At 34.7% G+C, this 23,159-nt stretch overlaps 1 protein-coding gene across 1 annotated transcript in view; it reads left to right on the top strand.

The window, feature by feature from the left end:
* Positions 1-23,159, top strand: part of ADAMTS19 (ADAM metallopeptidase with thrombospondin type 1 motif 19) — a 160,354-nt gene that overhangs the window by 65,056 nt on the left and 72,139 nt on the right. The window contains exon 8 of the mRNA XM_084503183.1: positions 13,769-13,874. Coding sequence (XP_084359309.1) covers positions 13,769-13,874 — 106 coding nt within the window. The remainder of the gene's footprint in view (positions 1-13,768; positions 13,875-23,159) is intronic.

The raw sequence follows: 23,159 nt of genomic DNA, 5'->3' as shown, positions 1-23,159 counted from the left end.
CATCTATTCAGAGCCATGTCTAATTCTTGTTGCACACTCCAGTTCAGATGCATTCAGTTGCACTCTTTCTCATGTAGGACACATGCTGTGATTGTTCTTAACATATGTCAAAATCCCAGCAGTATCAAGCACATGCTTAGCTGCTGAATTTGTCTCTTGACCTCAGTAAGTGGTCCTGTAATATCCCACAATACCACCCATAGTTTTGGGGAATTTATTGTGTAACTGTATCCCTTCTGTAAAAATGTCATTTTCTGCAGATTATACTGCTTCTAGTTAAATTTTTGTACTTATATTATTTTCTGTATTTAGTCTCAACTTACATGAGGTATTTAAAATTCTGTCTTAAAGGGACCTTAAAATCTAGAGGGATTTAGTATACATAAAGAATTTTAACACTGTATTTAGTAACATTTAGAACGTGTGCTTTGAGCCACAACTTTCATTTATTATAGGCAAAACTCCTATGTCCATCAGAAAAAGGCATTGCCAAATAAGCAAAAAGAATCTGTGGTATTATTCAGTGTGTGTGTATTTTGTGTTGGTGATAAAACAAAACAAAACAAAAGGAAATCACAAGCTAGTTATCACAGTAATTTGTCTTATAGTGTATATGTTTTAACTTCATGTAGGAACTCTTTTAATATTCCAGACTGAAAAGTTGTGAAATACCTATGAAACATCAGGGCAACAGGCCATGGTATGTAAGACATAGAATCACAGAATTGTTAAGGTTGGAAAAGACCTCCAAGATCATCTGATATAACCATTACCAGTCCACCAGTATTACCCTATCAAACATGTCCCTAAGTATCACATCAAAGCACATCCAAACTTTCCTTAAACATTCCCAGGGATGGTGACTCCACCACATCCCTGGGCAACCTGTTCCAATGCCTAACCACTCTTTCTGAGGAAGTTCTCCAAATTTCCAACTTGAACCTTCATGGGCTCAGTTTGAGGCCATGTCCTCTAGTCCTGTTGCTAGTTATCTGCAAGAAGAGGCCATGCTCACATTAAGGCAAAAGCAGGACAGATAGGGGATAAATGTGGGCATGACTTTTCTAACCTCAAATCTGAAAAACTGAAGCAGACCAAGGGGCTGTAATCTTTTAAAAATATCTTTTATGGACTCTTGGACTTTACCACTACAGTAGTGGTTTTTTTTTTTTTGTTTGTTTGTTTGTTTTTTTAATAGCTTGTTTTTATGTGGATAACATTTAGATGAAATACTGTGTACATTCATAATAAATTTGAATGTGTTGGCAGCTGTAGGTAATCATGCATCAATAATCAATTACTCTCTATATACTGTATAGTACTGATGCATGCTTTATATTACGTTGTATAAAGAATTGTTTCTTGTCATGTATCATGCATACAATATAATATATATGGCTGTAAAATAAACCTGTTTTCTAACTAGCTAGCCATTCCTCTAATGAGTCTTGTGCTGAGCTCTTGATAGATATACTGATGTCTAGTATTTTTATTGCTTTAAAAAATGTTTGCAAAGTAATATTTGAACAGAGTAGCCCTCATAGTATAGTATTGACTGAAAAAAAAGCATCAGTATAATGCATTCATTAGGTGGTTTATCTAACAGCATATTTTTCTCTGGAATTTGAAGAATAGGATGGGTAGATAATAATACATGGGGCCTTTAATTGAGGTGGAAAGGAAAGAGATTTTTGGTATTTGAGAGGTAATTGTAGAGAGAACTGTAGATGATCCAGGCAACCACATCAAACAGTGAAAAGTCTGCCATGCAGAAAGAACACCAAAACTCACTCTTCATATAAATGCCTTGCATTGTGCAGATTTTCTATTGTAATATACACCATATCTTCCTTTTATGACACATAAATGGCAACAAGTTCATTTGTTTTTAAGTTTTCAGGCTGTACTGAAGGGTTTATGTTCTCAGGATGCTGGTACCCCAACATGAATAGAACATGAGTTTCTCATCAAGTAAGTCATCATTTAATCAGCTTGCTCAGTTAGGGACTGGTCAGGATCTATTGTTGCAAATGTGAGACAAAGCAACCTCCTTTAGTTCTCATTTATTGTTCTTGGAGATTTTGCACAGGTAGTTTGGATAGTGGATTTTCTGGAAGAAGAAAGATCTTTTCAGCTTGCTTTCATAAAGTTCAAGTGTTTTGAGGACCATCCCAACAAACTCAACAAATTTTTTGACATTTAAACAATTTGCAAGAACATTGAGAAATGGTCTTGATGAAACTTATCAGGGCAAGTGCAAGTTGATCTACTGATCAGTTGGCACTGACTCTTATTTAGGGCAGCAAAACCACCTTCACAGAATAATAATAACTGCTTAGATGGCACTGATTAAGATGGAATACAGGATAGATATCTGGAGATGAAATAATGGTAGTATTTTTAATTCAAATAATTTTAACTGAAAAGAAGTTGAATAGAAGATTCTTCTCAAGATACCTCTGCCTTTGTTCTCATATATCAGACAGGCATTAGTTAAGATGATTCACCTTTCTAATAAGGTGTGCTACTGGTATCTGCTATAAATAGTCTCAAAATCTGTCATTCATCTCTCTTACAATGAAACAAAATTCAGTTTATTCCCATCAAAAAATTAAAGGTCACAAGCATAAAAAAAATTGACTGTAGAGTAATAGGTTATCTAAAAATCAAAGACACACAAAACAAACAAAAAATTAATCACAGCTGACTAGTCATAGAATTGTAGAATGGTTTGGATTGCAAGTGACATTTTTTTCCATTCTTTTTCTGTCCTATTAAACTGTCATTATCTCAACCCATGAATTTTACCCTTCCCCCCCCCCCCCCCCCCGATTTAATCCCCTTATCTGCTCCTATTCTCACACAAAAGAGAATGCAGGTTACACCAGGATTAAATAAATAAATAAATAAATAAATAAATAAATAAATAAATTCTAAACATTTTCTTCAAGTGGGTTCTCAACAACAGTAAAATAAACTTCGTGTTTCTTGGTTATCTCATGGAAACATGAGAAATGTGTTACAGTACCCAGACTACAGTAAAATGTGGAAATGTGTTATTGTGCTGAAGTACTGTTTATCAAGGAATAGTTTGATGTCACTACCACACAGTGTCATTTCTGTAGTGCAGATACAGTAAAAAGAAATACAAAAGACAGTAAGAAATTCTTGTTTGTATTGTTGCAGAAATAAAAACAGAAAATGAAAATTATACATCTCAAGAGCAATTTCACACGTACTTGTTGAACAGAGAATGGTAACAAGGCAAAGGGAAGAACTCACTAGAAATTAAATCACAGGAAAATTGGATTAATGGGGTATCAAGGCTGGAATCTTTGCAAGAGCAGGAAAAGCATTGGTAATTTATTATGACTAGATCACGTAGGGAAGAGACATTGATGTTACACAAGGTTTAGAAGCATGTTCAGAAAAAAAATGATTTGATGGAATGGAATGAGACAAGAAATGAAATCAAAGGTGTTGCAGTGTTCACAGATGTCCAGAACATGAGTTTTAGCAGCTGTACATTTTATGAATGTGAGAACTGAAATCTAGATGTCAGGGAGGCAAGAAGAGAGATAGGCACCTGGATTAATATTTTCACTACTTGGATTGACATAATTCTTAATTACCTCTATTACATATTTTGCTCTTTGATGCTAATGTATTTTGACTATGGTGTACAGAGGTGTAGGTCTATAGTATTTTAAAATTTCTGAAGTCACATTTCAGAAATCTGCAAGGGAGGCATATTTGACAATTTACTGGATCATCTTACTTTGCAGGATAACATCAATTCATGATCATTTCTTGTGGGCAAGGAGATTTTCCTAGAAGCAGAGTAAGAGAAAAAGATAGTTTAAAAATATAGTATATTTTCATTAAAATAGACATGCAACAAGTATTCTCTGCTTTTTAGGCAAGTTACAGAAAAGATCTTGAAATGACATATAGCTCAAGTTTTAAGGTGAGCACCTTTTTTTTTTTTTTTAAGTTTTAAGAAGTTGTAGAAAATTTCTATTTACAAAATGCAGACTACCTCGAAACTGATCTTGAAAGACAGGGGAACTTTTAAAATATAAACATGGCACATAGCTCCCTTAGAAGTCTGAAATGCACCTGTACGTCACCTCTTTCATAAACATACTGTTTTGCGCAGTGTATTTCCTATTTCCTGGAGCATTTTAATACATACTTTAAAATAAAATGTTTTTTGATATATTCCAGCTATGTACTTTTAAATCAACTGAGCTTTTCTTTGTGTTCTTTTTATAAAGGTATGTTTAAATTTGTGCTTGTGCTAGAAAAATTATAGCTTAAACAGTTGGCAGTAGCAATATTCAGTAGCAAAGCAAATTATTAGAAAAGATCATCTTCATAAAATTATGTAATTTTGCGTTTCTTAATGTTAGCAAGTAGTCACATGGTAATTTCTTATACTGTAAATCCTACTTTGGTTATTCTCGGGAAATTAAAATTTCATTTACCTTTTTGGCAAAAATACCAAAGATATCTCCCTTAGAAGGTTAGAAGGTTATCATTTCAAAGATATCCCTCCTTAAATGATAACCTTGAAGGTTATCATTTCAAAGATATCCCTCCTTAGAAGGGAGATATCTTTATATCTCCCTTAGAGTCTGTGATCCCTAATTTTCCTTTATAAGTCATACCACACCAGAGGCTTCAGTTTGCAGACCTCTAAGATGTTTTGCATTCTGTGAAAAATAACTGTTTTTAAGTACATTATACAGTGTAAAGCCATCATTAAATCTATGCCATACGTTCATTTTTTTTTTTAAATAGACCAATACCAGATACAAGTCATTTAGTAGTCAGCAGGTTGTTTAATCACCTAAGATATTTGTTCCCATATACACGTATCAGATGTTATATTTTTTCTAAAAATGTTTTAGAAGGAAATATGTAGAACAGGTAATCATTTTCTCCAGCTCTGTTTACTGATTTTTTTTCAATGAATTAATTTCATAACATAAAAATACAGGCAGTATATCTTTCTACACACCATAAAAACAGAATATTGTTTGTATAACATAACACAGTGTGTGTGATTACAACACTATCATTGATTTAAATAGCTATTAAATCAGATCTGAATACATTTAGGGTTCAGGCACACAGGGCTGTATCCTTTCTGTATGTTTTCCTGAGTACATATTGACCAGAGCAGATTCAGAGGCTTACCACAGTAATCTGATCACTTGCTTCTATAAACTGACTTTCATATAATTAATCTTATTTGCCTTCACTTTTAACATTCTAAAATTGAGAAAGTCAATTTTAACTGTGATCTTACTATAAGGGTCTAATTGTATTTTACATGTTCACAATGATGTTGAAGGGGGGAATGCATCTGGGAAGGTTCAGGTGGGATGTTAGGAAAAGGTTCTTCACCGAGAGGGTGGTCAGGCACTGTAACAGTCTCCCCAGGGCAGTGGTAACGCCACTGAACCTGCTGGTACTCAAAAAGCATTTGGACAACACTCTTCAGACCTATGGTCTGATTTTTGGTTGATCCTGTGGTGAGCCAGAAGGTGGACTCAATGACTCTTAGGGGTCCCTTCCAACTCATGATATACAGGAGTTGTATAGAACATCTATAAGATGTTCTTTTGTATCTTTTTTTCTTCAAAAGTAATGAATACTCCATGTTAGCCAAGGTTTGCATGCAAAGGACACCTATTTTATTAATTCAGCTTATATAATTGGAATAACTGTTCTAATTCAAGAAGACAGACACACCCTTTTGATTAACTCTGAGAAAAACATTTACACAACCAGTTAATCCACTGAACTGATACATGAATTTATCTCAAACAAAGGCCATCCTTTGGTCCTTTTTGTTCAGCTTTCTTTGGCACAGCTGTAATAAGTCACACCCTACATTCCTCCTTTAGCTTCAGGAGCACATTGACTTTGTCAGTCTCCTCTAAGCCTTCTATTTTAGGGGTTTATTAATCAGACACAAAGAGGAAAACTTTTTTTTAATTTTTTTTTTTTTAATAATTTATTAAACAGGTAGCTCACAGTAAATCAAATGTGGAATAGAAAAACTAAAGGTGGATAATAAAGATCCAACTAAATAATATTAGTTGGATGCACATGTACATGGAAATGTAGAGAAAATTAGTCAAAGGAACTGATGCAGCCTTCATACCATGCATACACATTGTATGTTAACCCTTGTAATGCTTTATACAACTGTAGATAAGTAAAAGAAAAATTGTGTGATTGTGTTTACAGATCTTCTAATCTTTATGATGATCTATTGAGAGCAGTCTTTTCTTAGTTTCTATTGTAGGCTTTTTTCTATCAAAGAAAAGCAGAATTCAAGCTCTCCATTTTCCCATCTGGTGTAATGTTAAAAAAGATAGTTCTTTCTAATGGTCTGTATATTTATATCACAGAAAGTAATGAACTGTAATAAAAGCTTTTCTCAGTAGAAGGAAATTCCTATTCCTGTTTCTCTACAACTAAACTCAAGATCAGGAGTGCCATGTTTAGATATCATGGGGCCAGAAAATGGCTAGTTCACACAAATATCTTTTCCTGTTTCTTTTTCCCCAGTGTCCTGGTTTTAGCTGGGATAGAATTAACTTTCTACATAGCAGCTGGTATGGTGTATGTTTTGGATTTTTGATAAAGACACTGGTGATAATGCACCACTCTTTCAGTTGCTGCAGAGCAGCGCTTCCACAAACCCAAGGCCTTTCTGCTTCTCATGCTGCCCCACCAGAATGGAGGTTGGGGGTGCAGGAAATTGGGAGTGGACAGAACCAGAACATCTGACCCAAACTGACCAGAGTGACTAGGGTCACTTTACCTGGTAAACTGTCTTCATCTCAACCCATGAGTTTTCTTACTTTTACCTTTCCAATTTTCTTCCACATCCCACTGAGGGGGAGCAAGCAAGTGGATGTATGGTGCTTTGTTGTGGTTTAATCCTGCCACCCAGGAAAAAATGTGAGTCCCAGAAGGGACTCATAGAGAAAGCTACACGAATAGCCTAGAGGACTGCAAAACAACATTATAACACTGCCTAGAACAAGCTCTATAACATAGAAAACAATTCTGAGCTGTCAAAAACACTTCCAGTGGAGTACCACAGTGTTCACTGTCATCATCTCCCCGTCCTTCTGTATAGTGGTAAGGGTTTTGTCAGCTTATAGAACTGACTTGTATGGCAAGAAGTGGGCACTAACTCTTAATGTGAGGCACATGATACTCAATTCAAAGTAAACCATGTATCTTGTTTTGTTTGTTTGCTTGTTTGTTTTTTTTTTTGTCTGATACATCAATGAAAATCATATCATCAACATAAATTTATTTATGAATGTATTTTGTGAGAACTCTTCTGAATGGCTGATGCTGTGTGCAACCTGTTTCTGGCTTACGAAGAAGCAAGCTTCTCATGTACTTTGGAAAGACCCATTCAGTTTTGTTGCCAAAGAAGGAGGTGTCTCATTTTCAAAAGTTATATAATTTTATATAACAGAGTTCCATGAAGCTTTCATAAGAGCTTTCGCTCTTACCCATGTAATTTAAAGACTGAAAGTCTTTATTGCATAACTTCTAAAAGTAGACTTTTCTGCTTCTGTGTAAAAAAATTAAACTTTTAAACAGTCATCAATAGATCTCCTGACTTGTGTTGCAGGAGGGTTCATTTTCTTTGGATTTACTTTTCCAACCAACATACCTAAAGACATTCTTTTTTTTTTTTTTTTTTTTTTTTTGTGTGTGTGTGTGTTTTTTTTTTTTTGTCCAGGCAGCATTTCTATATTGTTCTCCAAATGGGTGTCTGTGCTTCCACTGCCTGTGAATTTACTTTGACCGCTGTAGAGGACAGAATTAGTACAAGTAGACATCTGGGCAATAACAGTATGTTAGTTCTCGTCTTAAGTTAGTAATCTCAATATTTTTTTTTATTAAAATAATATTAATTTAAAATAAATTAAGTAATTTCATCTTAAGAAAGAGATGCCTTCCATGAGAGCTGCATTTTAAAAGAAACCAAACAACTTCCAGCAGTTCTACCATCCATATAATAACATATTAAACAACTATGGACTGTTAATAAGATGTAATAATGAAGACCTTAAAACTGTATGCATTAGTATTTATTTATGCCTATTTGACATGTATTTATATGCCCTCCCCATTTTTATTCTTTTTTCCCACTGTAAAGATTAAGCTGCAACAGTTTGTTTAAGGAGAGAAAAGTAGACTTAGCGTTATGGAGCATAAAATCACATACTTATTAGTTGTTGATAAAGTTTTTCTACAAGTTTTGCTTTTTCAAGATTTACATAGATCATAAACTAACAAAATAGGTGATAAAAACTGGATTTATGTTTGCATAAAATGCAGCGAAAGTTCATTCATTTTTATCCTATTGTTTCTTCTAGTATCTTTCATCAGTATGTATATGTATTTTTGCATATATATATATATACATTTGTATATATATATTTGTATACATAAACACATGTAGGTATAGTTATCATCAGTGTCTCTTGCTGTAAAGAGAAAAAAATACATTTCTAGTGTTTTCTGTTTGCACTTGAAATTCTTGTTTGTTAAGTGTTCAAGTGCGTTGATTTGATTGCTTCCTGATTCGCTGCTGATTCACTGATGAGTGACAAGAGTTTTTTTGTTTTGTTTTGTTTTGTTTTTTCCTGGAAATCCTCAGTATCTGGAACTCTGTTCAGAGCAGCTTGTGCTAATTAGACTTCTAAGTGTCAGTTCTATAAAAAGGTTTTTTTTTCTTCCATTTCTTAAGCATCTGAACTGCTAAAAAAAAAGTCATTTGTTAGAAGTAATCAAGTCCAGATAAGTGCTGTTATTTATGCTCACAGATCAATTGATTTGCCAATTCAAATGTGAAATGTTCATGTTTGAATCGAAAGCCAAATGTATTAGGGCATGAAATTATGTTTCTGTTTTAGTGGCTTACTATACTTTTACATCATCAGTAATTCTAAGGTCATGCCATCTGTAGTGTATTGCTGCATGGCGCTTTCAGAAGAGTAAGTTTTTTTTCTGCATGTTTTCTGTCCAGTACTTGCTTATGTATATCCCAACAGTGTTTTATACTGCTGCTTCCAAAGCTTGGTGTAGAAACTTTAGAACAAACTCCATATATAAATATTTTAACTCCACATATAAATATTCATAGCATGTGCCAAAACAATATCAGTTGTAGGTACATTAATTTTATAAAAACAGATCCATCATTTGTGAAGTTCATGAACAATTTCTGTGTGCTTGAAATTATATCTAATAGGCATTCAATAGTAATTGAGTGCTTCATTATTTTTCCAAGATGACAGGGAGTGCAGTAGATGGTGTGAATCTATTCTGTTTTACTGATTTCATCTTGGTCACATTGGATGATTTTGACTAGTGGGTAGACAACATGAGAAAGAACATACTATCCCTAATTCCCAGGAATATGTCATACTCGTTCATTATAAAATACTTTAAATTTGAAATGAATATATATATATATATATATATATATATATATATATAATATATATATATATATAGTGCTATATATATATTATATATATATATATATATATATAAATATATATATATAGTGTTATACAAACATATGCTCTTTACATTTTTTTCAGCTTTGAAACTCCTTTTCAGGAGTTTCAGTTTGTTTTTTTATGAATTTTTGATTTCATATAGACTGTAGATTTGGGTAGACTCTCAACTTGATCAGTAGTAGAAGGGATACCTGGGTGAGTCCCTGTCCTTCTTCCCTGAAGTCAGAAGATTTTTTACGTGAGCTTTGTTCTGTATTTCTTACTATTCATTATTGCCTTAAAATATGAGGAAAAACTAAAGTAAACTAAAAACAACAAAACAAACAAACAAAAAATAATCTAATGGCCAGAAGATTACCGGTCCCATAACAGAAGAGCTGTGAAATAGCACAGGAATGTTTACAGGTTATCACCTGTAAACTGGTGATATGTGGAAGGGTATCTTTCTCTTTTAACAGCATCTAAAATTAGTGAAATTTTAGAGCAGTTATAAGGAAAGGGATTCAGAAGGAGCATATAGTCAATGTCAAGACAACCCAAGCTTGAATGTATTGTGAAACCAAGAAAGTTCAGAATTGAAATTTGAGATATATATTGATATATTGCTATGTAACGAATTTGTGTAACACTTTCATAATAGTAATGTAATTGAATTACTATAAAGGGAAAAATAATAACCATTCCCTAGCCTTTTAAAATGTTTTGCTACAAATTAGGACATGCTCAAATCATGTTTGTATGTTGTGAGGTCACTGTAAGAAAGAACAATGTTTTATATGTCTGCATATTTTTTAAAGTGATTATATTTTTTTACTGTGCTGTTTTCATTCCTGTGGCCTTCTGTTATAGGTAGTGGATTTATGTTATGGGACAGCAAGCTGTGAATGAGCATATGAAGTTGATGAATTTGTTTGGATACTTTAGTTGGTAATGAGTTTTATGTAACACCTCTGCAAGCTGAACCACAGCTTTTCAACACAGAAGTTGTAAAGGTGTGTGTGCTTTGAAAGAATAAATAGTTATGATGAAATGATGAGGATGTTCATTAAGAAACTGGGAAATCTATCGTACCATATCATAGTATGAATTGTAAATCATCGCTGGAAGCAGTAGTGGTAGTAGAAAAAAACCACTGCTACAGCTTCAGCAAAAGTTCTATTTTTCTGAAGCAAAAGAAAATATCTATTTCATTTAGATATTTACATGTTTGATAAGAATATATATTATATACATGGTTCTTCTAGGGCACGACTGTAAAGATTTGTTTTCTTAACAAATATTGTGTATCTTTTCTTCAGAATTAATGTGAGAAATACTTACCTACAGTGATGTAATTTAAATGCTTTGTATGCAGTGTGTATCCATGCAATACTTTTTTATTTCACAACATAGTTTTCTTTTATGGGTAGATAACAAGTTCCTTCTTAAAATTATGAATGAGATTATGTTACTGTTTTTTAGCCAGCACTTTTTAGATCTGAATGTTTTAGTCTCAATCTGTTTGAGCCTGTGGAGTTCATTGGAGATACCTTAATCATTACAGATACCTTAATCATTACAAAGGAGCAGTTTTTTTTGTTTGTTTTGTTTTGTTTTGTTTTGTTTTCTGTTTGTTTTTGTTTTTGGTTTTGGTTTTTTTGTTTGTTTGTTTTTTTGTTTTGTTTTGTTTTGTTTTTTCCTGGTGGATTTAACCTTGGAGCAGTTCCAGCTGTGTTAATAAGCCATGTGAAACTACAGTGAGCATACATATATTTAAAGAAGAATTTCAATCTTTTACCTAGAGCTGACGTAACTAAGCAAGAGCAGTTGCTTATTGAAGTCAGTTTCTTTTTCTCTGCACATGAAATTAATAACCAAGGACAAGACATGAAACTAGTTCACAGCTAGTAGCAGGCTGATTTGCATCCAGTAGCTGCTGTTTTATGTGGCTTTCACACATAAAGTCAATATTGCTTAATAAGGGCAAAGTCATAAAACGTACATTGCATTTGATATTTTTGAACATTTCTAAAATCCAAAATCTAACTTAATCTAAATGAAATATATCTCTTTTGTTTCATATGTTACACTTTAAAAGATCAAGCGTAATGAATTCCCTTCAAAGACTGTCATGTATCCAAACAGTTTTGGTCATGTATATTGAGTATTGTTGAAAATGCTTACAGGAATGTAGCGCTGCTTCTGCAAAATAGGTATAAAGCTTGCACTGTACATAGTTATTTGGGAATAGATTATGATTTTGGGGCAGTACATAGCAACATAGTATACTTGTGTTGTTGTGTGGAGAGATATTCATAATACATGTATACTTGACCCTGGCCCTTCACAGGTCAAAAGAAGGCTAGGGGGTTTCTTTTCACGGTAAGAAACTTGACGGAATCAGACGGTTTTTGATTATTGATGATATTCAACATTAACAGAAGGAGAGGGATTTGGGAATTTTCTTTCCATACATTCCAGCAAATAAGTTTTATCATAGCCACACAGCCATTAAGAAATAAATGCATTTCTCAACAGGAGGCATTGTAGTACTCTGAAATGCAGCACTGTTTTTGTTTTTGTTTTGCTTTGTTTTGCCTTTTTGTTGTTGTTGTTGTTGTTTTTTGTTTTTCTATGGTGAGAGTAATTTTTCTGTTTTGTTTTAGCACTTTGTAAGTTCGTTGTGTTGTCTCGAGTCAGAGCCCTGCTGTATGCTACTTCTTGTATTGTTATCAGCTCTACTTAAAATCTGAAGTAAAATGAACATAATTGTAGAACTACAAGGAACAGAAAGGTCTTGGAATGATTTTTCTTTTTGCCTCAGCTGCTGGAGTATAACCTTCAAAATAGTATATTACAATTCAGAGCATTTCTTACTTCTCTTATTTTCAGTAAAGATAATATAAATGATATCTACACTTAGAGTGAGGTGTCATTGGACTTTTTATTTTTTTGCTTTGAATATGTTTTGCCTTTTTTTTCAGCCCAGGTTTCTTTTGTCGCCTACTTCACTTTTTCTCCTTTCTTTGGAAAGAAATAGTAAAAGCTGAAATGTTCTGTTACATTCAAATCAATTTTTTTTTTTTTTTCAGTCCTGAGCAACATTTTTTTGTCACATGAGCCCTGTGTCCAAAAACTTTAAACTAGCTCTACTGAGAAGACCACTGCCAGATTTGTGTTGGAGTTACTACTTGAATTTCATATTGTGGTTGAGGGGTTGTGTTTACAGACTGACAAATAGTTGGATTGCAAGAAGAATGACTTTTATCTTGTTAACTTAGAATGCTAATTATGACTAAATTTCAGACTCTGTCAAACATTTCAAACTTGACCTTTATACGCAAACATCCAGCAAACATGTTAATCCATAGGGCACCATTCCATTGAAAGGATGTTCCTGGGAAATAGGCCAAACACTTGAAACAGGGTTTTGATTGCTTACTCTGAAATTTCAAACAATGAATGACGACAATGTGTCCCCACTAGATGTATTTACGGCCTGAAAAAAAATGACCATTACCCAAGTTAAGCAGCATATTGCTCAAGCTTTTAAAATTGTGGCCTTTCTTATTTGAAATACAGCATTACCTCAGAAGCCTACTTCTTAGGCTTCCAATTTTTGAAAACCTAGGTATTTGATAGTATTGGTATTACAGGCTCTACAATAAACAAACTGCAGCCTTCTAAGAATTTTACTAGCTCTGATTCTTCTATTTAATTTTAAATGGACAATTTTAAATGGACACACTGAATGATATCAGTACTTAACAGTGATGATTTAGGTGTGGTGCTCTATGTTTTCATTGTATGTCTGTCACAGAAAATACCAGTTTGTATTTGTTTCTTATTATTGTACACATCTATCTTCATTTACAGCAGTACCACTACCTGTACTTGTGCTCCCTCATATCTTATTAAGGTACCTGTAATGCTTGTAAAGAATACATTTTCTGCACATTGCAGTCTGTGTAATTAGGTAATATTACTTTCATCTAATATTGCCATTGCTTGTGATTTCTCTTACACTTTTTATCCTCTTTTGTGCTAAAGTTAGTTGTAACTTATGAATACATAAATTTTTGTGTGGTACCTGCTTATATATTTGGATTGTTTTGATGACTGTAAGTTTTCAGACCTATTTGGGGTCAGTAAAGCTACAGTATGTACATTTAGTAATAATAAAAATAATTGAATGTGGTGGTTATGTTTCCTAGGTATAGCCTATCTGAGTGGAATGTGCAGTGAAAAACGAAAATGTATTATTGCAGAGGACAATGGTCTGAATCTCGCTTTTACCATTGCCCATGAGATGGGTCACAAGTAAGTACATGGACAACAAACCCTTTTTTTTTTTTTGCATGTGGTGTCAGTATGATTTACTTTTAAATTGATTGTGTACTTCATTTTTTTTCCCCCTATTGGGAAAGCTGTTAATTTTGATGAAAACTTTGGAAAATAATGGTTTGTTTTGTTTTGTTTTTTTTTTTTTTTAAATAATAACAATAGTGTCATGTATCAATATCCATAATTCAGAATTCAATAAGAAAACATATGTGAATTAAGAAAATGTTTACAGCTTTGAGTAATACAGGAACCTTATAGCTTCACAATAATGAAGTTGGCTGGAAGGACTGACATAGTCAAGAGGAAAAGCAGGTGCCCCAAGATGTTTTTTTTCTATTTTCTTTTGGGACTGTGGTATTGTGTATCAGATCCAGCTCTGCATATTGTTGCCAACAAGCATTTTAATGAGATCACGAGTTGGAAGAGGCCTTATTGAATTTGGCATTCTCAGGATAGATCCCATTAAAGCATATAATGGTCATTGGTCATTGTAATATTAATACTCTCCCTGCCACCTTAATAGAAAAGCATGACAAAGAGAAAGTGAAGATAACTATCCTTACACAATTGATTGGGTGTGTTTACTCTTTAAGCGAAAAATGCTTTGAAATAAATTGAGAAATTCTTATGCCATAATCAAGTTAGTTAATGAAAGCGGTATTTGATTCTTGGCTTAAGTACTTGATATAGAAAAATAAGTATGAGAGTTCTTCCTAAAAAAAAGAAAGCTCTGTTATTTTTACCTGTAGTGTCTGATATAGGTATGTATGTACATGTGTACATGTTTAGAAAAGCAGCTTCTGTGTGAAGCTGCAAGGAATGATTTATTAAATGCTTTGAAAGCTCAGACCCTCTGAAAGTTGAGGTCAGGCACCTTAGGACAAAATCTTCAAATTAAAACTGATTTTGTTTAAAGTTGGTGAAAGCTCCTTGAGCTTGGGTAGAGTTGATTACAACTGATTACAAAAGAGTTGGAAATCGGACATTTCTATTCAGAATTTCTACTGTATGGAAACTAAGCAAATTCAAGGCAATTGTATAACTCGGAGTAAAAGGGTGATGTGATTATTACATGTTGCATGAAATTAAACTTTTCCTTTTTTTTTTTTTTTTTTGATTTTCATAACTGCAGAAAACAATTCCAGCTTCATAGAAGCCAGCCTGAGTGATAGATATTATAAAGGAAAGACTTCAAAACAAAGATTTGTTTGTGTTTTGTAGCTTCATGCTGACCTCTTTCTTTTTTTTTACTATAGTGTTTGCTAATATTAGAAGAAAGGGTAGAGGAAGACTCATTTCCTGTACACTTGTTCATTTGACAGTAAACTAAGAGGACAGAAACAATGACTGAATATGATCTGCAGATAAATTCACTGATGGAGTAAATTAGAATTTTTTTTAAGACAGGTATGATAATGCCAGATAATTTAGAGAAAAATAAGTACTGCTTTATGCCCCACACAACAAAAATACCTTTAGATAAAAAAAAGTTTAGCAATGGAGTTACTGGACTTGGAAAAAGAGGTATCTTATCAACAAAAAACATAACACCTTATGCTTCTTGAGAAGTGGTGATGTGAAAAATCCTAAATATGGAAAACAGAAAGAAGGTATAACACTTTTGTGAAGTTATGGGAGGTTTGTTTGTTCTGCAGTAGAAAATATGAGAATGCAGGATACTGTCTTATAAAACAGATTTGTCTTGCAGCAGACAAGTCAGACCTATCAAGCAGACATGGAGGCCCACTGTTACGCTTGTCAACAGTGCTAGTAGTTCTTCCAAGGCTGCTGCACAAGGTGCGCTCTGAATTTAATTGCATTTGGTCCTTAGCTTGAAATATTTTTTGTCATTGCATTTCTATGGAGCTGGGAGAGAAAGTATGTAGTATGATTTCCTATCATTTTTTGACCTATTTAGGCATTGTGTTTTGGTTTTCTCAGTTTTCCCAATAAGTCCATAACAAAAAGATTAATGAAAATGTAAGTCTGATTACAGCTTTGTTAGTCCGCATTTATATATGAACTCCCTTTTCAATGAATTGATTAATACTTCTGTGAAACTTTTGTTAGAAAAATAGACATATAAGCAGACATTTGATTTGTAGAAAAAAAAATAAATTGGCGTATGTATATGATCAGCACCAGCTGAGCTCCAAGAGAAGAGGTAAGAATACTTAGAAAATGAACAGGCATATTAATTATTGAACTGCAGCTAGAGTTGCCTCTGATAAAGAACTGGAAAATAAATATTCTGTATGAAATACACTGGAAAACTAAACTTTACTTAGCAATAATAAAGTGGCTTTGTTCTAGACATGTATGTCTGAAAGCATATTCTCTTTTTATGACATAAAGAAGTAATGTCAACTATTTACTTTTCAGTTTCATCTCAAATTATTAGGAGTCAGTCTATGTTATCAGAGATTACAAGTCGTAACACACTAGTGGATTTGTTTTGAATAATCAGGTCTATGTGTTTCAACAAATCTAATGAGCAATTCGGTAATTATGTAATGAAGTCATATTACAGAAATGAAATGAACGACACTGGAATAAAATACTTCCACATGGAGACTATGAAAAGAGAGACATGTTAGCATTTATGTTATCAAATAACTTAGATATATTCATTATGGAGTATGACTGCTTTTTAAGTATGAAGAAATAAAAGGTGTATATAAACAGCAGTATCTCAAAATATATCGACTAACATTAAATGTGTGTTTAAAGTGGACTTTAAAAGTTGGTCTAAGTAGCTGAAAGAGGTACTGGTGGAGTTTCTTAGGATCAATTTTATACACATCAGCATTCTTTTGCTGGTAAGCTTTTTTTTTTTTTTTTTTTTTTTTGTTAATATGAAAAGTAGTTGTCTGTAACATTTTGGATATCCTACCAATCCTACCAGGTATTTTGTAGTTCCAAAAAAGAAGTCTGTGGAATTTTGTTGACTCATGAGCAAAAACCATAAATTTTTCTTGTGATGGTATTAAGCAATCATATGAAATCCAATGGAAAATAAAATAGTTTTAAAAGTGAAATTATTAATTGCTAATGGAGCATCAGGTACTCTGTGTTTTTTTTTGTTTTTTTTTGTTTGGTTGGTTGTTGTTTTATTTTGTGATTGCATTCCAAAATGCAATAACAGAACTCGACAAAATCAGTAAGAATAATAAAAGCTAATTCTAAAGTCACCATTGTCTACCAATCTTAGTGTATAAGTTACTAATGTGGAGTAGGGAATCTCATTAAAGTAACTGAAAAAAGTACTATCTTGATATTTATAGGGTCAAAGTAGAATTTTACAATTGAATTTGTGTTTAACAAGGCACAAGATTAGCACATGGAAAGCTAAAGCAGTAAATTAGGTTTTATAGAAGTCCTTCAAACTCCTTGAAAATCATCTAATCACAAATATAATGAGAAACTTCAGGTGCTGTACAGATTAGCTGTGAAAGAAAGAGTAAAGCCTTTCTTGGTGCCTGGGTCGATATGCATACAGTCCACCTGCTACTTACAATCTAATGACTTTGCTATTTTAAGACAGAAACAGAGAGAGGTTTGCTGAGATAGTGGCATCACTACGTTGGTAGTGTTTTGCTCTTTTCAAAATACATGTCTGTGGGGTAAACTAAGAATTTTTAAATTTCCTAATTTTTAGTCCAGCAACTTTTTTCAAGTTTATCTCCAGGAAAATGTTTGGCAGATTCTTCTGGAAAAATATAGAAGAATAAACCTCTGTGTGTACTTAGTCAGGAACAGCAGCCTTTCTTATGAATAATAAGAGAAGCCATACCCTTCTCTGTGCCTTTCTCTTTTCAGGACAGAGCGAAACAGAAGACTTTATAGCTCCTGCTAACTCACAATAGGCATAGATGTTGTGGTTTAAACTGGCAGGCAGCTCAGCATTACACAGCTGTTCGCTCACACCCCCCAAGTGGGATGGGGGAAGAATTAAAGAAGCTAAAAGTGCAAGAACTTGTGGGTTGGGTTAAGGACAATTTAATAAAAAGGGAAACAACAACAACAACACAGTTGATCAACACCCTCTGACCAATGCCCGGCCAGTCCCTGAGTAATGGCAGCCCTTCCTAGACACCTCCCACAAGTTTTATTGCTGAGCATGACACCAGCATGGCACGGGACATCCCTTTGGCCAGCTGGGCTATGTTCTGCCTGTGTTACCTCCCACCTTCTTGTGCACCCCCAGCCTCCTTGCTGGCAGGGCAGTGTGAGGAGCTGAAAAGTCCTTGGCTCCGTGCTCAGCAGCAACTAAAACATTGGTGTGTTATCAATAGTATATTCATCCTAAACCCCAAACACAGCACTATATCAGGTACTAGGAGGAAAATTACCTGTCTTCACTCCTGAAGGTCACAGAGGATCCCATCTTCAGACCAGACCTTCTTCGCAGCAAAGTTTGCTGCCTCCATGGTGCTCGGATCAGGGATGTTTCCAGTGAGCTTTCAAGGACAACACAGCCTTCAGACTATTATCCTCTCCTCCCCTTTCAAGATGATACCAATGATTTTGCCACAGGAAGGTCTATCACAAGAGATTTCAGGGCCCTGTGGAGATAACGAAAGGACTCAGAAGCACAAACAGCGTTTTTCTCAATCCTCTCAGTAAAGAGGAGAGACAGAGAAAGAAAAAAATGAGCTCAGGTGATCAATGCTTGGCTCCAAGACTGGTGGTGCCTCTGCTAGAATTTTGGGTTTTATAACGATAAAAACGTCTTTGAGATGAAAGGTCTTCTGGGGCCTGACGGGGTCCATCTCAATGAGACAAATATTTCTTTGCCTGTAACCTGATGAGGCTGACTGGGAGGGTTTTAAACTAGGATCACCAGGGAGTGGTGTACCATCACAAACACTGAGTTTAAGCCAAGGGATCTGAGGGTGACAAGGCTAATGAGAGCACTGATGCTACTTCAGGAAGCTCTGCAAAATCAAGAGCATAGCTGAAATGCTTGTATACAAACACATGCAGTATGAAGAACAAATGGGACAAACTGGAAGCTTTGTTCCCTTTCCAGAGCTCTGATATCATTGGTATTAATGAGACTGGGAGGGGCAAGTCCCATGACTGGATTTCTAGGATGGAGGATTATTGGCTGTTCAGGATGGATAAGCAGGGCAGGTGAGGTAGAGGTGTTGTGCTGTAAGTAAGGGAGAGATTAGGTTGTACATTCCTTGCCATTAGGGATGACATGGTAGAGAGCCTCTGGGTCTCTACCCATTAAGGGGATGGATAGCAAAGCATCCGTGATAGGAGACACCTATGATGTCTCCTATCAACCACACAGAGGATGATGGCATGGTTGAAGTATTCTGCAGGCAATAAAGGGAAGTCTTGGCATTGATTGCCCTCATCTTTTTGAAATATTTCAATTTCCCAGGCATAAACTGGGAATATCATATTGCTGCAACAAGCAAGTCTGAGAAATTCCTAAAGTGTGTTGAAGATAATTTCCTGTCACAAGCACTTACAAAAACAACTAGGAAAGTCCTAGACCTGTTGTTTGAGAACAAGGAAGATCTAGTCTTGTGGGAAAGTTGACAGCAAGTACCTGTCATAGCCACAGTGATTATGAAATAGTTAAAACTTTTTGGTTTAAGGACTAAAACTCACCCCAGAATGCTGAGAGAATTCATGGATATTTTAGCTGGACCCCTCTCAGCAATTTACCAGAGGTAGTGGTAGTGAGGGGAAGTATCTGCTGACTGGAAGCTAGCCCAATATTATACAAAAAGAGCATGAGAGAAGACACAGGAAACTACAGACATGTTAATCTAACCTTAAGCCCTGAAAAAGTTACAGAGAGGATTGTGTTGGGTGTTACTGAGAGGCATTGAAAGAATAAAGCTGTTATAAGACATAGTCAACATGGATTCAACAAGTTGAAGTCTGACTTTAGTAATCCAAGCTCCTTCTATGATAAGGTCACCTACTAGGTGGATGATGGGAAGGTTGTGGATGCGATCTTTCTGGATTTTAGTAAGGTCTTTGATACAGTCTCTCACAGCATCCTTCTGGTCAAATTATCCAAATGTGAGATATAAAAGAACCTGCTATGCTGGGTGATGAACTGGCTGAATGGCAGCACTCAAAGAGCAGTAGTGAATGGGACTACATCTGGCTGGTGGCCAGTCACTAGCAGTATCTCCCAGGGCTCAATTCTAGAGCCTGGTCTGTTCAACACTGTTATCAGAGATCTGGATGCAGGAGTTGAAGGCATCCCTAGCAAGTTTGCTGACAATACTGATGTGGCTCTCTGGAGGGACAAGAGGCTTGTGGAGAGATCTAGATAGATGGGAGCATTGGGCAAACATCAGCAGCATGGAGTTCCGCAAAGGTTCTGCCAGGTTCTGCACCTGGGGCAGTGTGAGTAATGCCAGACACAGACACAGGCACAGGCTGGAACAGGAGTGGCTGGAGGGAGAGCAGCTCAGCAGAAAGGGACCTGGCGGTGCTGTTGACAGCAGGCTCAGCATGAGCCAGCAGTGTGCCCTGCCAGCCAACCATTTGGCAGCAAACTGCATTTTGGGGTGCATTAACCACAGCATAGCCAGCCAGTCTGAAGAGATGATTCGATTGCTCTGTGTAGCATTGGTGCAGTTCTGGGCTCCACAATGTAGAAAGGATGTTGAGACACTTGAAAGGGGAGAGTAACAAAGCTGGCCAAAAGGCTGGAGGCAGGTCCTGTGAGGAGAGGCTGAGGACACTTGGGTTGTCCAGTTTGGAGAAGAGGAGGACAAGAGGCAACCTCATGGCTCAGCAACTCCCTGAGGAGGGGAAGGGCAGAGGGAGGTGCTGGCCTCTGCTCCCTGGGAACCCATGGCAGGACATGTGAGAACAGCTCTGCCACAGGAGGTTCCAACTGGACATTAGGGAAAATGTCGTTTCTGTGAGGATAGTAAATCACTGGAACTGGCTTCCTGGAAAAGTGGTTGATGCCCCTTGCCTGCTGGTGTTCATTAGGATAATGCCCTTAATAATTTTTTTTTAACTTTTAGCCCTGAAGTGTTCAGGCATTTGGACTCAATGATTTAAGTAGATCCCTTCCAACTGAATGATTCTGATTTATTTTTTTTTTCCACAGAGAAAAATACTTTCTGGTATGTATACTAAAGTAAGAGTGCTAATTTATAACTGTCAATGAGATTGTTTTGTCAGAAGAGTCCCTAAAATAATTTGTCTTACTTCATACATATTCCTTATATTAAGTCTCCCTGATCCTAAATACTAAATATACTATTAAAATACCTGTCTTTTATTTTAAAGTTGACATTATTTCATCAGAATAAGGCAGTTCAAAGCAAATCAGAGGTATCATGGCAGCCTATCTGGGCAGTAGAGAAACTAGAAGTTGTTAGGAAAAACCGCTAATTCAGTTTTCCAAAAGAAATGAAAAAATAAGTCTTGAATAGTGCCTTGTTCTTGAAAGGGTTATGATGGTTCTTTGACTGTTGAACAAAAATCTCTGTTATGCTCTTTATAGTCATCATTAAATATTATTTCTGCAGAATAGTGATACTCAGTACTTTATTTCTAACTCTTAGTTACAAGAACACTCTTGCTGTTCTATTATCACACTAGACAAAAAGTAGGTGCAAGCAAGTTTTAGATAGTCTGACAAGGAATGTTAGGTAATTAAAACTTTATGTTTTTACTTGATATATACCGAGCAGTTGGTGTTCATCTTTCTAAACAAAATTATTATTAGGATTGTAGTTGTGTTATCTGTCTTATCAACATACACTTTTCCATGCTGAAAACAGAATTTAAAGGAGCAATCCATGATTTGAAATTGCCATCTTCAATAGCACCTTTTTCTTCTTACTTGAAATAGTTTTCTTTTAGATATGCAACAGATAATATTCTTATTTGGGTACTTATTTACTTACATTTCTTTTACATTCCAGAATATAGGATAAGTATCTTTTGGAATGAATTAGAAAGTAAAAAAGTTACATTTTAATGCTATTTAAAGGAAGGAAAAAACTCCCTATGTGGTCTTTGTATTTATTTTTGTGTTCAGAGAAGGCAGTCGAATTTATTTCTAGTAATGCTCAGAACATGTTTTAGTTCATTAGGAAATGAATCATAAATGATTCATAAATGAAATAATATATGATCTGAGGACAGTGGACCACGGTATGAAATGATGACATAAGCAATTGCTGAAGATAAAAACCCTGAAGAAATAAGTGCAGATATGGTAAACTGAGGAATATTTTTGAAATAAAACTAATGAAAGTAATGCAGTTTATGGTATAGGTTGTAGTCTTTTGAGGTTTCTCAGTTGCAACACTGTTTTAGTACGATTGCAGTTTCTTTGCAATTGCCTTCATTACTGGAGTGCATTTTGCAAGTTTGTACTGCAATCCCTTACTCATGCTTTTGATTCAAGTGAAAGTAAAACTGTGAAACTAATGAGATCAATATGGCTATATTTTATTTTATTAATGGTTTGAATAGTACTTTATTTTTTATTTTTTTAATTTTTTTCCAGCTCCAAACCTTCTCTTCTGAAATAGTACAACTTTTAATACTCTGCTTTTATGTTTCATTTAATTATTTATTCATTTGCTATCAGGGAATTGTAAATTACTTAATATTAATTAGTAGGTTAAAATTGAGTAGGATTTCTGAATTTGTTATCTAGGAGGCCGAGAACTTAATTTCTTGGCTCCTATAAACATTTTTTTCTCTATTTTTGCCTTAAAATACCACTTTAGTGTTAGTTTGTGTACTTATTTTTTCCATTTTATGTGTTCCTATTTCACTGTCATTTATATGAAACTATGGCCATTGCATTTTTGTTTTTGTTTGTTTGTTTGTTTGTAATTTCTATGCAGAAGGACATATGCTTAAATTCAAATATCTTAAAATTTTGGATGTTTTTTCTTATTGTTTGTACAATTTGTATAGTAGCAGGAAGTGGACAGTCTAATTAAGATTTGGGGTCCTATTATGGAACACCCTAGCAGTGGAACATGCAAATGTGAGAAAATTGCTTCATTCTACACATTAAGTGAATGAATTTTTCAGAAGTCTATTAATATCTCAGAATATACCTATCTTTTAAATGCTAACATCTTCTAAGAATAGTTCTACTTCATATCATATATTTAGCCACCTCTGATTTGTTTATAAAATATTGAAATAAAGGAAGTTTGCAAAATGTAGGTTATTTAACCATGGGTATATTGAACTGGTGTGTTAAGATAGGTAATCTATTTGCTAATAATTTATCTAATC

Source organism: Aythya ferina, assembly GCF_964211825.1.
Source record: "Aythya ferina genome assembly, chromosome: Z".
Lineage (NCBI taxonomy): Eukaryota > Metazoa > Chordata > Aves > Anseriformes > Anatidae > Aythya > Aythya ferina.
Note: the sequence above shows the minus strand (reverse complement) of the source record. Positions and strands in the feature narration are given on the sequence as shown.